Source organism: Stegostoma tigrinum, chromosome 2, assembly GCF_030684315.1.
Source record: "Stegostoma tigrinum isolate sSteTig4 chromosome 2, sSteTig4.hap1, whole genome shotgun sequence".
Classification (NCBI taxonomy): domain Eukaryota; kingdom Metazoa; phylum Chordata; class Chondrichthyes; order Orectolobiformes; family Stegostomatidae; genus Stegostoma; species Stegostoma tigrinum.
The window spans coordinates 38,718,500-38,732,671 of NC_081355.1; the positions used below are offsets into that span (position 1 = coordinate 38,718,500).

The 14,172-nt window shown below is 40.1% G+C and overlaps 1 protein-coding gene across 2 annotated transcripts in view; it reads left to right on the forward strand.

Annotated features, from left to right (window-relative positions):
* Nucleotides 1–14,172, forward strand: part of rnf182 (ring finger protein 182) — a 113,611-nt gene that overhangs the window by 59,586 nt on the left and 39,853 nt on the right. Inside the window, exons 4-7 of one of the 2 annotated variants that reach the window (XM_048550751.2) lie at nucleotides 853–880; nucleotides 1,144–1,206; nucleotides 4,956–5,015; nucleotides 7,685–9,985. In XM_048550751.2, the coding sequence (XP_048406708.1) occupies nucleotides 853–880; nucleotides 1,144–1,206; nucleotides 4,956–5,015; nucleotides 7,685–7,740 (207 nt within the window). In that variant the 3' untranslated portion in view covers nucleotides 7,741–9,985. Of the gene's footprint in view, nucleotides 1–852; nucleotides 881–1,143; nucleotides 1,207–4,955; nucleotides 5,016–7,684; nucleotides 9,986–14,172 lie in introns of those variants that run through there. The other variant, XM_048550741.1, reaches the window with a different exon arrangement.

Below are 14,172 nucleotides of genomic sequence, written 5' to 3' on the forward strand. Positions count from 1 at the left end.
GGTTGAGTTTGTGATCAATGCTACCACTCAATAGAACATCCCATGCACATGCTGGCTGAAAACTAAAAATGATTATAAATAAAGTCAGCAGGGCAGTGATGATTCAAGAATAGTGTCAAGTCCTAACAGTTTTCCTGTTGACATAAGATTCTCATGGGCAATGACAAGCTCCTGTTGAATATGTTTTGTAAGTGGTAATTTTTAAGAAATGACTTTCCCAACTACCACTAGCCTCCTTCATCAGTTGATGTTAGACAGTGTGTGTACTAACTGTTTGTCTAGTGTAAAGTGATGAGAGTCAGAAACCATAGTTGGAAAAGTTGCTTCTTAAGACTGGGGTGACTTCATGGATGCAACTGCATGGGCACTGATGGATTATGGCAGCACCCTGTTTCCTACGAGCACGTGCTGTCTGAAGGCTGGAGGTCATTGTGCTGGTTTTGCAGTCTGAAAATTTCTGACCAAAGTAAAAAAAGAATCTGCAGAAACTCAGCCAGATTACAAACTGGATGTGCTGAATTTTGTCAGAACTCCTGATGAATATTTAGGAGGTAATTAGTCTCCTTTTGTTTCAAGTTGTTGGCTGAAATATCCTGTTAGCCAGTCCAGTGTGATGTTCTCCTATTAAGGTTGTCTGTACACCAGATTAATTAGAGTCATGGATATGGTGATTAATTTATCTACTGAGCTGGTTTTGGGGTTCAGAAAGAAAACTGTTTGGATGGAGTGTAGCAGTAAAAGTTGCTTTCTGCTGTATATCATTATGGTATATGCAGATTAACTGAACATATGAGAGTTTAATTCACAGGGCAATTTGATTGTGATTTAATAATGTATTGACATTTTTCACAGGTTTGTGAAAAACGAATAGTTTTTTCTGGTAAGTGAGCCTTTTTGATTATATAAAAATCAAACTCAGCCTTACCAAGCTTTCTTTGACAGTAATTTTATCAATTTGTGGAGCCTTGCAATTCACTTGTTGAAAGTTTTAGTGGGAAAATTTACTGGATTCCACAAACATCTGTCATTCTGAGCTTGAATTTCCACTAAGCCCACCTAGGCTGTGCATGCACATTAAAAACAATTCCTTGAATTGTATATCTTGTAATTTGCATTTTCTTTCATTTAATGTTGGGAACAAAGGACTGAACAAAGGGAAGGAAACCAGATGTATAGAGGAGAACCAGAACTGCTGCCATCACCAATGTAAGTGGTGAACAAAAAATTAAGTACCACCAGCACAAGACACTGGTTTGAAGTTCAGGAACTTTTGCATTAGTGTGGTTGTTTTTCAGAGAAGAACTTACTTGTTATTTTCATTATGTAACATTGCATGAAGAATTTACACTTTTAAAAGAAGCTAGATTATGGTATATATGCAATGTTAGTTTGTTATTACCAACCTGCCTGGAGAAGATGGGACTATTTGAGCTTCATGTTATTATCTGGTCAATACCAATACTGGATAAGCCCAATCCCAGAAGTGAAGACCTTGTTTGTTAGACCCTAACTTGTCTTATTTTAACTGTGATGATTTGTTACTAAATGTACTTGTGAGACTCCATCAGAATATGATTTACATAAACATTTTATTCTTTATAAAACAAGAACCTGAATTATGCTACATGAGACAGAAAAGTTTGGGAAGATTTCATTACACCAGAAAAGAATTCAAACACACGCTACCCATTTAATCCCAGCTCTATTTATGCACTGAACTCAGGCTGGTACTGCTGCAACCTGTTGCCTTTGTGAATGTCTATGTATTCACTTTCTTTCACCTGCTATGTCTGCCTGAGACATCCATGGTGAACTACATGGTAAACTCGCTGTTACTTTAACCTCAGAGCAAACACGAGTTTCTCAAAATTCACCTACAACTGTCTTGCCTGTATCTCTAGCATGTTCACATACAGACTGATTGATTTACATTCTGGATATTTCTATCTGTAGTTCTGGATTACTATCCCTAGGTAACCACAACCACAGTTTTTTATTTCAACTTATTTTTAATGCACTGAACTACCGTCCTCCGCTTCGTGTCAAGGGAGTAAACCTCTTAAAATGCATGCAAACAAGAAGACCTCCAGACCCCTTGACACAAATCCCATAAGCACTCTAAAATGAAACTGAAACCATGTTTCCTCCTCTTCACCTGAAATATTTATGCATGGTTCCTAACATACAGCAAACTTTGTGATAGTACTGCTCACACGCAATAAAAACACTTATCTGGATTTTGATCCAGCAATTACTGATGTCAGATTGGAGGTAATGCTATTCCTGTGCAATTTCGGCTGTTATCTGGTCTGGTAAGTATTGATAGTAGAGACCACATGTTTGAAGCTTTGTTGAAATTTGTTTGCTGACTTAGTGTATAGCCCTTATGCTTAGTACATGCCATAGCTTCTGGATGTGCTAGCAACGGAGAGGCATGATACTGAGTCTATTGGCAAGCTGCTGTCCTTGTGGACTGTTTGGACTCCCATTCCTTCTGATTTGTTATGTCATGGCAGGAAAACCTTTCTTGGTGCAAAACAGCTACATGTTGCAACAACATCTGGTTGTGTTTCTACAACCAAAATGCTTCACATACATTTGTAGAACAGTGTGACACAGCTGCATAGGGAGATATTAGGGTAATGATCCAAAGTTTGATCAAAGTACCCCACCCAGACCCACCCTCTGCCCTATAATTCTGCATTTCCAATGGCTACTCTACCTAGCCTGCTCATCCGTAGGCACTGGAGGCAATTTAGCATCCACCTTACCTACACCTGGTGGGAACCCACACAGACACAGGGAGAAAGGCACCCGAGGGTAGAATGGAACCCGAGTCCCTGGTGACTGTAAGGCAGCAGTGCTAACCATTAAGCCACCACATTGTAAGTAGCACAATAAAGTTCACCTTATATTTGAAGAAGGGGATGATCTGAATAAGAATGTTCTCAACACTTTACATTGTGGAACATAGTGAGAAACTTCTTTTCATCTGCGCACCTTCGTTTTCTGTTTTCCAGTTTTCCTCATCTATGTTTCTACATTGGTAAAGATAACTACAAGAAACAGAATATAATGACGTCCTATCCTATCAGATACTTACTTCCTGAAAATTCATCTAAACCGCTAGTATTTTAACTGCCTTTTTGTAGTTCCTTTTCAAAATCTGTGCTAATTTGCATTCTCCAAATGCTTAGTAGCTTAATTCTATACAATAAACAGCAACTGTCATGTCACTGTGCATCTGATGGTATAACGCAGTTTGAGTACGTGTATGAGCTCTCTAAATTTTGTTGGAAGATATCCTACTTTATGCCTGTTTTTTTGTTTTTTTTCAAGACAAGTGTACAGCTTCTACAAACAATGGTACTTTTTGTTTGAAGCGTAGACTTTTAAAAAAAATTTGGTTTTGGTTATCTATGTCCTCCTTCCCTGTAATAGCAGAAATGTGTTGGGGAGTCCTATAGTATTCCACACATTTGACGTCCAATTTCTTTCACCATCAATCTATTGCTAACTTTGACCCAGCTCCTAACACACACAATGATGCCACTCATGTTTTGGAGAGAATGCAGTTAACAATAGCTAGGTTGTAGCTGTTGATCTCTTCATTAGTAATAATGAATGATGATTTAATTTCTGTTTGTGTGCATCTTGGATTCTTTTTGAAGAACAAAAACTATTGATCATGCTTTCTTATTTTGAAGATTAAGATAATCCTATGGTGCTTGTCACTTTTAAAAAATTTCAATAATACAATACAAGAAGCACTTGTGCTCCTAAAGGACAGGTAGTTATTCTGTTTTTAAAATATACTTTCTGTATTAATACAACAATTCTATAAACTAACTGAATTAGAAATTGTTAATAGTATGCTAGTTATATTAGCAAGGTTAACAATACACAAGTAAAGGGCATTGACTAAGTACCTTCTGATGCCAGATTTTTTGAAAAAAAAGTCTGGTATACCTAAAATCTTTAATTTGTGGGCAATTCAAGAGTGCATTATCCCTCCTCCTTTACCTACTCTTCCCTAAGAAGAATTAAACCAAAAGTTTAAATTAATTTTTTTTTGGTGCCCTTGGAGTGACTATTACATTTTAATTTGATTTGATTCATTTGTTTCAACAGTATAGACAATATTCCATCAAACCAAATTTTAATTTAAAGTTTGTAATAAAAATCATATGAAATTTTGTAATGTCCCTTTTTAAGGGCTCATACACATGTGCTGAAACTGGGTTATACCATCAGATGTACGGTGACATGATTGTGGTTTATTGTATAGAATTAAACTACTAAGCATTTGGAGAATGCACTTTATAAGGTGGAGCCAAGTGAGCTAATCTTGCCCTTTGAACTCTGGGGGAAGAAAGTAAGTCTGACCTTTTGAGTTCGTGCATTGGTTTGATAATTAATTAATTCTCTTAGTTTTCCAGAAGGCTTTGTTATGCTATCAGCAGGGAGGATATAGGCACAGACATATACACTGCATTTTATGAATAAACCAGTTTCAAGAAAAGGATTTGGATTCAGTTTCATCATTCATCTGGCTTAGAAATCAGTTCATCAGAAGTTAACATATTTTAGGTTGTGATTCAGATTAAAGGATTTTTTTGTTTTTCAGTAAGTGTTACCCCATTGTGCATTTGAGACTCAATTGTAGCTTGGTAGTTTGTGCAATGAGTATTCATGCATTTGGAGTAGAAATTATGGCTGGTCAGAAATAATTTATGCACATTTCTCCTTTACTTTGTGTATTCTTACAGATCATTTCACACAGCATTTCTGAAATGGAGAGCTATTTAGGGGTAGGGCTTACAGGGTTTTAAAATAAGGTATAAGTTAGAAGTTGATGATTTTGGAAACTGATTAAGCAGTTACCGTTTCATGATGCATTATTAAAAGTTAACATTTTATCTGATAATGTAACATCCCATTTTTGTCTTTTCAAGGTATTTATTATATTCCACTGATCGGTGTATTGGTTGTTTTATATATACATCTGTATCCTGGTAAGTAGAGTATGGAGCTTATTTCTTTTCACTTTTTTTAAAATCTTAGAACAATGGCAAAAGCCCATCAATAAAAATGCTTTTTGTCCTCTGATTTTTGGATATTATGCAAATTAGTGTTAATATTGATTACCAATTGTGTTGCGATCCCAAATACTATTGTGTTCCCAAAATCTACATGAAGAACACTTACAAAGTTCTTCCAGACCACCAAGTTATATCAAGAGCGCTGCAATAAGCTCTAAGGAGGAAACAAACCATCCTTCTTCTTCCTAGGGCCTACAGTCAACTGCACAAAATTATCCTTACTAATATATAGACACTTGTGGCAAAATTGTTGCTTAAGTTTGATTTCTCTCATTGTTACAGTCATACTCAAATCATATTTTTCCAGTATCCTAGACTTGTCATTATACCTGGGCATGACCTGCCCAACTGCATGGACAAGGCCACCAGAGCTGGCAGACAGTAATATACGTGGGAAAGGAGTTCTCAACATTGACTCTGACTGTGGCTTCTCTCTCCACCGATGCTACCAGACCTGTTAAGTTTTTCCAGCAATTTCTATTTTTTTTGTTTCTGATTTCCTGCATCTGCAATTCTATCTTTTTTTTTGTTTAATGCTAAAAACACAATGCAAAATTTCCTGTTACTGTGAAGTCTGGACTTCGCCAACACAAAGATTATGCACTTGTCTCTCCTACGAATTCAGTCATTCATAGGTGCCCCTGCAGCAAGTAAGTTGGTAAGGGAGGGGTCAAAGTGGCTTTCTCTTAAACTCTTTGTTTTAGAACATTACAGTGTAGTACAGGCCCTTCAGCCCTTGATGTGCGCTGACCTGTGAAACCAATCTGAAACGCATCTAACCTACACTATTCCATTATCAACCATATGTTTATCCAATGACCATTTAAATGCCCTTTAAAGTTGGCAAGTATACTACTGATGCAGGCAGGGCACTCCATGCCCTTACTACTCTGAGTAAAGAACCTACCTCTGACATCTGTGCTATATCGATCACCCCTCAATTTAAAGCTATGTCCCCTCGTGCTGGCCATCACCATCAGAGGAAAAAGGCTCTCACTGTCCACCCTATCTAATCATCTTGTATGTCTCTATTAAGTTGCCTCTTAACCACCTTCTCTCTAACAAAAACAGCCTCAAGTTCCTCAGCCTTTCCTCATAAGACCCCCCCCCCCCATACCAGGCAACATCCTGGTAAATCTCCTCTGCAACCTTTCCAGTGCTTCCCAATCCTTCTTATAATGCGGCGACCAGAACTGTACGCAAGTGTGGTCGCACCAGAGTTTTGTACAGCTGCAATATGACCTCATGGCTCTGAAACTCAATCCCTCTACTAATAGAACCTAACACACCGTATGCCTTCTTAACAACCCTATCAACCTGGGTGGCAACTTCCAGGGATCTATGTACATTGACACCGAGGACTGTCTGCTCATCCGCACTACCAAGAATCTTACCATGAGGTCATACTCTGTATTTCTGTTACTCCTTCCAAAGTGAATCACCTCACACTTTTCCGCATTAAACTCCATTTGCCCCCTTTCAGCCCAGCTCTGCAGCTTATCTATGTCCCTCTGTAACCTGTAACATCCTTCTGCACCACCCGCAAATTTACTAACTTATCCTTCTACGCCCTCATCCAGACCATTTGATTACAGTTTTCAAATGTAGAAATATCCTACAGGCTTTGGTCAGCCGTCAAGGGTACTACTTGAGTCACACTTTCTGATGGACATTGAAGAACATGAGATTTTCTGAGCCGTCTCTGCCCTCCCCATCAAAGTGATATTCTTGGTGAAGTATCAATTCATCAACAAAAGGAGGATGATAGGTGATAGCAGGAGGTTCGCAAGCCGGTGTTTGACTTGAAGGAGTGAAAGTTAAGAGGCTCCAGGATCAATGTTGAGAACTCTCAAGATTACTACTTAAATGCCAGATGGTGACCACCTCTGAAGAGAATCCAGCCATCCCCACTTAACAATGGTAATGTGGTGAAGTGCTGAATTTCCCACTGTCAGCATTTGTGGAAGTACTATTGACTGGTCACATGAATACCATGGCTGCTAGAACAGGACTGTGGCTGAGTATTGTGCATGAGTGACTCACTTTCTGAAGCTTTCAAAATCTCCAGACCACCTACAGGAAATTGATAGGATATTTCTCATGAAGCTTGACACCATGTGGGACAAAGACTGCTTGACTTGCACCACTGAAAATATTCACTTCTACCTCCTCCACTAGCACACTGATTGCAATTTATAGTTCTCTGATATCCACTGCAGAACTGCTTGGGTCTTCTCTGACTCAGCACTCTGAACTATGACATCTACAGTGTAGAAGTACCAGGGAGTAGATGCTTGAGAACATCAACTTCAAGCCCATCCTCAAAATCTCCCCTGAATTTGAAATGAAAGCATTACCCCTCCCTGTCACCCTAATAAAATTGTGAATAGCACGTGGACTGCAACAGCTCCAGAAACTAACTTAACTCCATTTCTTGAGCATAGTTACAAAAAGACAAATGCTGATCTTACCAACAACCCCCAACCCCATAAATGAGTTCAAAGAATAACATATCAAGTTGTTTACAATCAGTTGGATTCCTTGATTTTATTTTTTTTAAAAATTATCCCTTGTGATTTCAGGCTCAAGAATTAAGTGCACTTCGTGCAGCAGGTCCACACTTGCTAAAGCATTTTGATGTGAGTTTTCTTGCTGTGAGAAGTAGAAGATGACTGAAGACTCTTCATAACATGGTGCCATCTACTGCTGCCTATGTATTTTAATGTTTTTATGCTGGATATATTCTTTTTGACTTTCAATAGTTGCTTGAATTACTACAACGCAGTAAAGAAATAACTGGAACAAAAATAATGTTGCTGGAAAAGATCAACACGTCTGACAGCATCTGTGAGGGATAAAATAGAGTTAAAGTTTCTGCTCTTGGTCTTACCCTTCCTCAAAACTGAGAAAGAACAGAATCAAAGAAATAACTGTGCAGTACTTCACAGACCAAGATCTGTACCCGGAAAATTACTTTGCCAAATGCCCACGGATGTGGCCCAGGCCATTAAAGCCCATATATTTAATTTCTAATTCAAATGCAATATCACACTGTCTTAAACATGAAGGACGTGCATGTTTTGGAAGTAGTTATAAATCAGAACTGCTTGTAAAGTATGTTCATTAATCAGGGATACATTTAAACATGTGACACCTGGGGTATTAAATCTGTGCTACTCTTCGCCCCAGTTGACCAATGAAGATGTTTAGACATCACTGCCTTAACCTTTTTATCTTGATGACTATTTTTATAGTTTATTATCCTCAGAAATATGGTCTTTGTGCACTTTTAATTGCTTATTAATGGAATTTTGGTAAGAAGGGGTGGGGGCAGTTCTCAATCTTAGAACCTCTTTAATGGAGAATAGTTTTTTTTTAATGCCGTGTTCCTTGTCACCATTCCAGTGAACAAAATATATAAAGTCTCTCGAGAGGTCATACATTTCTCAAACTTTACTCTGGGATCCCTAAGAAATATTAAATGGTTTCTAAATTTTTGTAATGGATTGCTGGAAGATCTTGGTAAGCTGACTGGCAAACAGGAAACAGAGTAAGAATAAAGATAGATTAGATTACCTACAGTGTGGAAACAGGTCCTTTGGCCCAACAAGTCCACACTGCCCCTTGAAGCATCCCAACAAAACCCATCCCCCTATAACCCACACACCCCTGAACACTACGGGCAATTCAGCATGGCCAATCCACCTAGTCTGCACATCTTTGGACTGTGGCAGGAAACCAGAGCACCCGGAGGAAACCCACGCAGACACGGGGAGAATGTGCAAACTCCACACAGACACTGGCCCGAGGCTGGAATCGAACTCGGGTCCCTGGCGCTGTGATGCTGCAGTGCTAACCACTGAGCCACCATGCTGCCCCAAATGGATGTCTCTTTTTTTTTTCTGAGTGGCAGGCTGTCACTAGTGAGGTGCTGCAGAGACTCCAGTGGTCCACTATATTTAATGATTTAGAAGAGGGAACTATGACAATGTAACATCAGAACTTTAATATGTATTCATGGATTGAAAGAATTAACAATAACTCTGTCTGCAATAAACTGTTCCTTGAGATGAAAGGCACAGAGTGAAGTTGTTATAAAGGAATTGAAAACAACGTATGAATTGAGCATCCCTGAAAAGGAGTTGGAGGATCATAAACAAGCTGTTTCTGGGAAAGAAGAGCAATCACTGCTTGATAACCTGTTGCCTCGTGACAATTGGGCAGTTAAGTCTGCCTGCAGAAGGAATACCCTGAAGTAAAGGGGTTAATTGCAGGACAGGCTATTTTAAGCAGACAGCTAACTCTGAATATAACAAGGAACGGGGAGCTACTTCTGATAAGAAGGAAAGCTACAAACTTCAGGTCTCCAGAGGTACAGATAGAGTTGCTGTTAGTTGTCCTGTAGACTGGGGAATTTTAAGACATCTTTTTAAGGTGAGAGGAAACTTTCTTTTTAAGAAAAAGGGTGAATTTTTTTTACACCAGCTGGTTGGCATGTGGAATGAACTTCCTGATAAGGTGGTGGTTGCGGGTACAATTACAACCTTTAAAAGATATTTGGATGGATACATGAATAAGAAAGGTTTGGAGGGATATGGCTCAGGGCATGTAGGTGGACTTGTTTAGTTTGGGATTGTTTGGCATGGACTAGTTGGACTGAAGTCTGTTTCCATGCTCTATGCCTCTCTTACTATGACTATATGTTATCAAACTTGGGGATAAAAAAAACTATTGAATTATTGACAATATCATACCAGAATCTTTGAAAGATAGACAATTGTAAAAGAATCCAATACCAGAATAATTCAGCAGAACTTTTGAAGAACAACACTGGAAAAGGATCGAACCCTGCATACCTCCAGAAACACACACCGTTGGATGGAATCCTGGCCAGATTCCATCATTAATCATGTATAGCCAAATTGAGACTTAACCCGCATACTTGAGGGACTTATTTTGGTTGATACATGTAATAAAGTTTTTAAATCATTGTTTAAGCACTTGATTGCCTGTGAGATTTCTGAATAAGTAGCTGAAATAAAGGTAACTTTGTGATTTACCCATACTAGAATGAAATATAGTATCTCCAGATTTGCAGATGTCACAAAGCTGGGTAGGGGGGTGAACTATGAGGAGGATGCAGAGATGCTTCGGTGTGATTTGGACAAGTTATGAGAACCGGCAAGGGCATGATAGAAGATGAAGTATGATGTGAATAATCCCTTTGGCAGCAAGAACAGGAAGTTAGATTATTATATAAATGATAGGTTGGGACAGAGGCAAATGCAATGAGATCTACGTATCCTGGAATGCCAGCTGCTTTAAGTATGTATTCTGGTACAGCAGGTGCTGAAGAAAGCAAATGGTATATTGGCTTCCACAGCAAGAGAATTCAAGTACACGAGCAGAGATTCCTTACTGCAGTTGTACAGGACCTTGATGAGACCATGCCTGGAGTATAGTGTGTAGTTTTGGTTTCCCTACCAGGTTCTGGCTATGGAGGGAGTGCAATGTAGTTATACCATACTGGTTCCTAGGTTGACATTCAATATCACATTTATTAAACAACATTAAAATCCATTCTGAGGAACGCTCACCAGACCAGGAATGTTAATGCTGTTTTCTCCTTCACAGATGCTGCCAGATCCGCTGAGCTTTTCCAGCAACTTTATTATTGTTGAACGTGAAATAATTTATAGGTTTTGACTCTTATTCAGAGCTAATTTAGATCAGACATGTTTTCCTGATAACTTCTGTTATCTTGGATTCTCCAGTGTCTGCAGTTCCCATTACCTGTCTCCATTTCAAGCCCACTGACTGCCACAGCTACCTATAATACACCACCTCCCACCCACTTTCCTGCAAAAATGCCAACCCCTATTCCTAATTCCTTCGCCTCTGCCACATCTCGCAGGATGAGGCATTCCACTCCCGTACATCACAGATGTCCTCGTTTTTCAAGGACCGTAACCCCTCACCCCCCGCCAAGTGATCGAGAATGCCCTCGACCGCATTTCCCACAAGTCATCCCTCACCCCTTCCCTGCAATAACAACCAAAACAGAATCCCCCTTGTCCTCACATACCACCGCACCAACCTCCAGATCCAACACATCATCCTCTGACATTCCGCCATCTGCAATCTGACACCATCACTGAAGACATTTTTCCCTCCCACTCTTATCTGCTTTCCGGAGGGACCACTCTCTCCATGACTCCCTTGTCCGCTGCACACTCCCCTCCAGCCCCACTACACCTGGCTCTTTTCCCTGCAAATGCAGGAAGTGATGCACCTTCCCTTACACCCCCTCATTCCCAACCTGGGCCCCAAGAAGACTTTCCACATCAAGTAGATGTTCACCTGCATGTCTGCTAATGTGGTAAACTGCATCCGCTGTTCCCATTGTGGCCTCCTTTACATCAGGGAAACCAAGCGGAGTCTTGGGGACTGCTTTGTGGAACACCTACGCTTGGTTCGCACTAAACAACTGCACCTCCCAGTCACGAACCATTTCAACTCCCCTTCCCACTTCTCAGATGACATGTCCATCCTGGGCCTCCTGCAGTGCCATAACAATGCTACCCGAAGGTTGCATGAACAGCACCTCATATTCAGCTTGGGAACCCTACAGCCCAATGGTATCAATGTGGATTTCACAAGCTTCAAAATCTCCCCTCCCCTACTGCATCCCCACCTCCCTACCTGTCCTTCTTTCCACTTATCCTGCCCTCCCACCTCAAGCCCCACCCCCGTCTCCTACCTACTAACCTCATTCTGCCCCCTTGACCTGTCCATCCTCCCTGGACTGACCTATGTCCTCCCTGGACTGACCTATGTCCTCCCTACCTCCCCACCTGCACTCACCTTTACTGGCTCCATCCCCGTCTCTTTGACCTATCTGACTCCTCTCCACCTATCTTCTCCTCTATCCATCTTCTATCCGCCTCCCCCTATTTATTTCAGAACCTTCTTCCCCTCCTCCATTTCTGAAGTAGGGCCTAGGCCCAAAACATCAGCCATGCTGCTTGACCTGCTGTGTTCATCCAGTTCTACACCATGGTATCACAGATTCTCCAGCATCTGCAGTTCCTACTATCCCAGTTGCACAAGTATTTAGTCTTGGGTGTGTAGGATTCACCTTAGAGGAAGGAGCTGCTGGTGAATGTCTCCTTCCTCCAAGTAGCTTGCTAATTTTAATAAGCCTTAGCTGTACTATAAATGCCCCAGATATTTCACGAGTCTAGATTTTTCTCTTTCGAATATATACTTCACCTCAGTTGCTTATATGTACAGTGTACAGTTCATTTTGGTTTATAATAGATACACTTAAATGAGATGATTTAGCAATTTTACAATTTTATTAACAAAAACAAGAACAAGCAACATCCTTTTAAATGGCTAAGCATATGACTACGCCAAAAACTATCAAAGTATGTAATACTATATTTTATAGAATCAGGCTTGATGTTATATGTTCTAGAATATTTAAGACCATTAAGGAATAGAATATCTAATAATGCCTAGGAATATAATAAACCGGCAATACTTAAGGTAAAATTTTACCTTGAAGACCAAGTGAGTAAAATTTCTTCTCCTGAAAGATGATAACTTTTGAAAAATTGTCTGAGAGTTGCTAATACTCCTGAAATTTCAGTAAAAGTGCCTTATTTTTATATTATTCTGATCCCTCCTGTTTTGCAAATGTGGTGTTAACCCACTGTGTATGTTCATCTCATTTTTGCATGCTACTGTACTATTTGACATTATTCCTTAATATTTTGAAGATTCCTTAATGGAGTTGTGGGCTTTTATAGTCACTTGTTTTTGATGTTTTATACTTTCCAATGATTTACATTACAGTTGTCCCTTTTTCTTTCAATTTCGAAGTAATCCTGCATGCATTTAACATGCAGAATTCTATGATTATCAATGTCTTTAACATGCACCATATATATGCCTGATAAATGCAATTTTCCCTTAAGGGCCTCCAGTCGCTTCCAATGAACAGACGACCTGGACTGATCATGGCCCAGCCCATCTTGGATAAAGTTGAAGGATAAACTTGATTAGTGAATGACCAGCTCCGTCCCTGACTGATCTCCATGCAGCTCCCCAACTAGTTTACAGCTAATTTCTAAAATATTTAGTTGCAACTTGTAGGTCTGATTGTGGCCCACTTCCTGGACTAATAATACAAATCCATGACCTTGACCGCCCCAAGCAGCTGCCTGTGTCAATCCCCTGAATTGATATTGGATGATGCCTTTGATTTACCGCGCTGATACTCCCTGACTGACATCTGATCCCTTGTCTTGACTAAGGACAAGTCTCCTTAAACTTTCAGACGTTGGTGGCTATTTTATCAAAGGTACATGCAGTGTGTTTGCTGTGTAAGCTGCTGGCACATTCTCCAGGGCTGACATTGAAGTTGGTGCTGTACAGCAATATGTCTGCCCTCTTGACCGATCATTTCTGGCAAATTTGATCATGTCTAATTCAGTGCCTGAGCTAAAAAGCAAGGCCACACAGAAGTATTATAAAGCTGTAAGTTCAAAGTGAAGTGGTAATGCAAAAAAAACCACAAGCGGAGATGCTGAGACTATTCGACTAACTGTTAGTGTGCACAAAGAAAACAAACCTGGGAGCCCTGAGGTGCACCCTTGTCTGATGTGAGGTGGGCACCTGTCTCTGTGTGCAAAGCAGTCTGCAATGCTGCTGCCAATGTAGAGGTGTCAGTGAGCTATAAAGTGCAGTGTTGAAATGGTGAACTGTGTTGTAACTGAGTCAGAAATGATTCTTGACATTCAGTGATGAGATGATGATACAGCGAGGCTGGTGCTTGACCGATGCCAACCTCTGAACAGAAGGCTAGGCTGTCATTGCCTATGGAACATGATCTGAGATTTTGGGGAATGCTGGCCAAATTGGATGTTTAAACAAGATCCCTTTGTACTGCAGGTGCCAAGTAAATGCATTGACATTCATGTCAGGAATTGTCAACGTCTTGTTTCTTTCCATGTGGGAAAACAGCAATTTGCATATAAATGCGGTGAGGTTAGGTGATGATAAG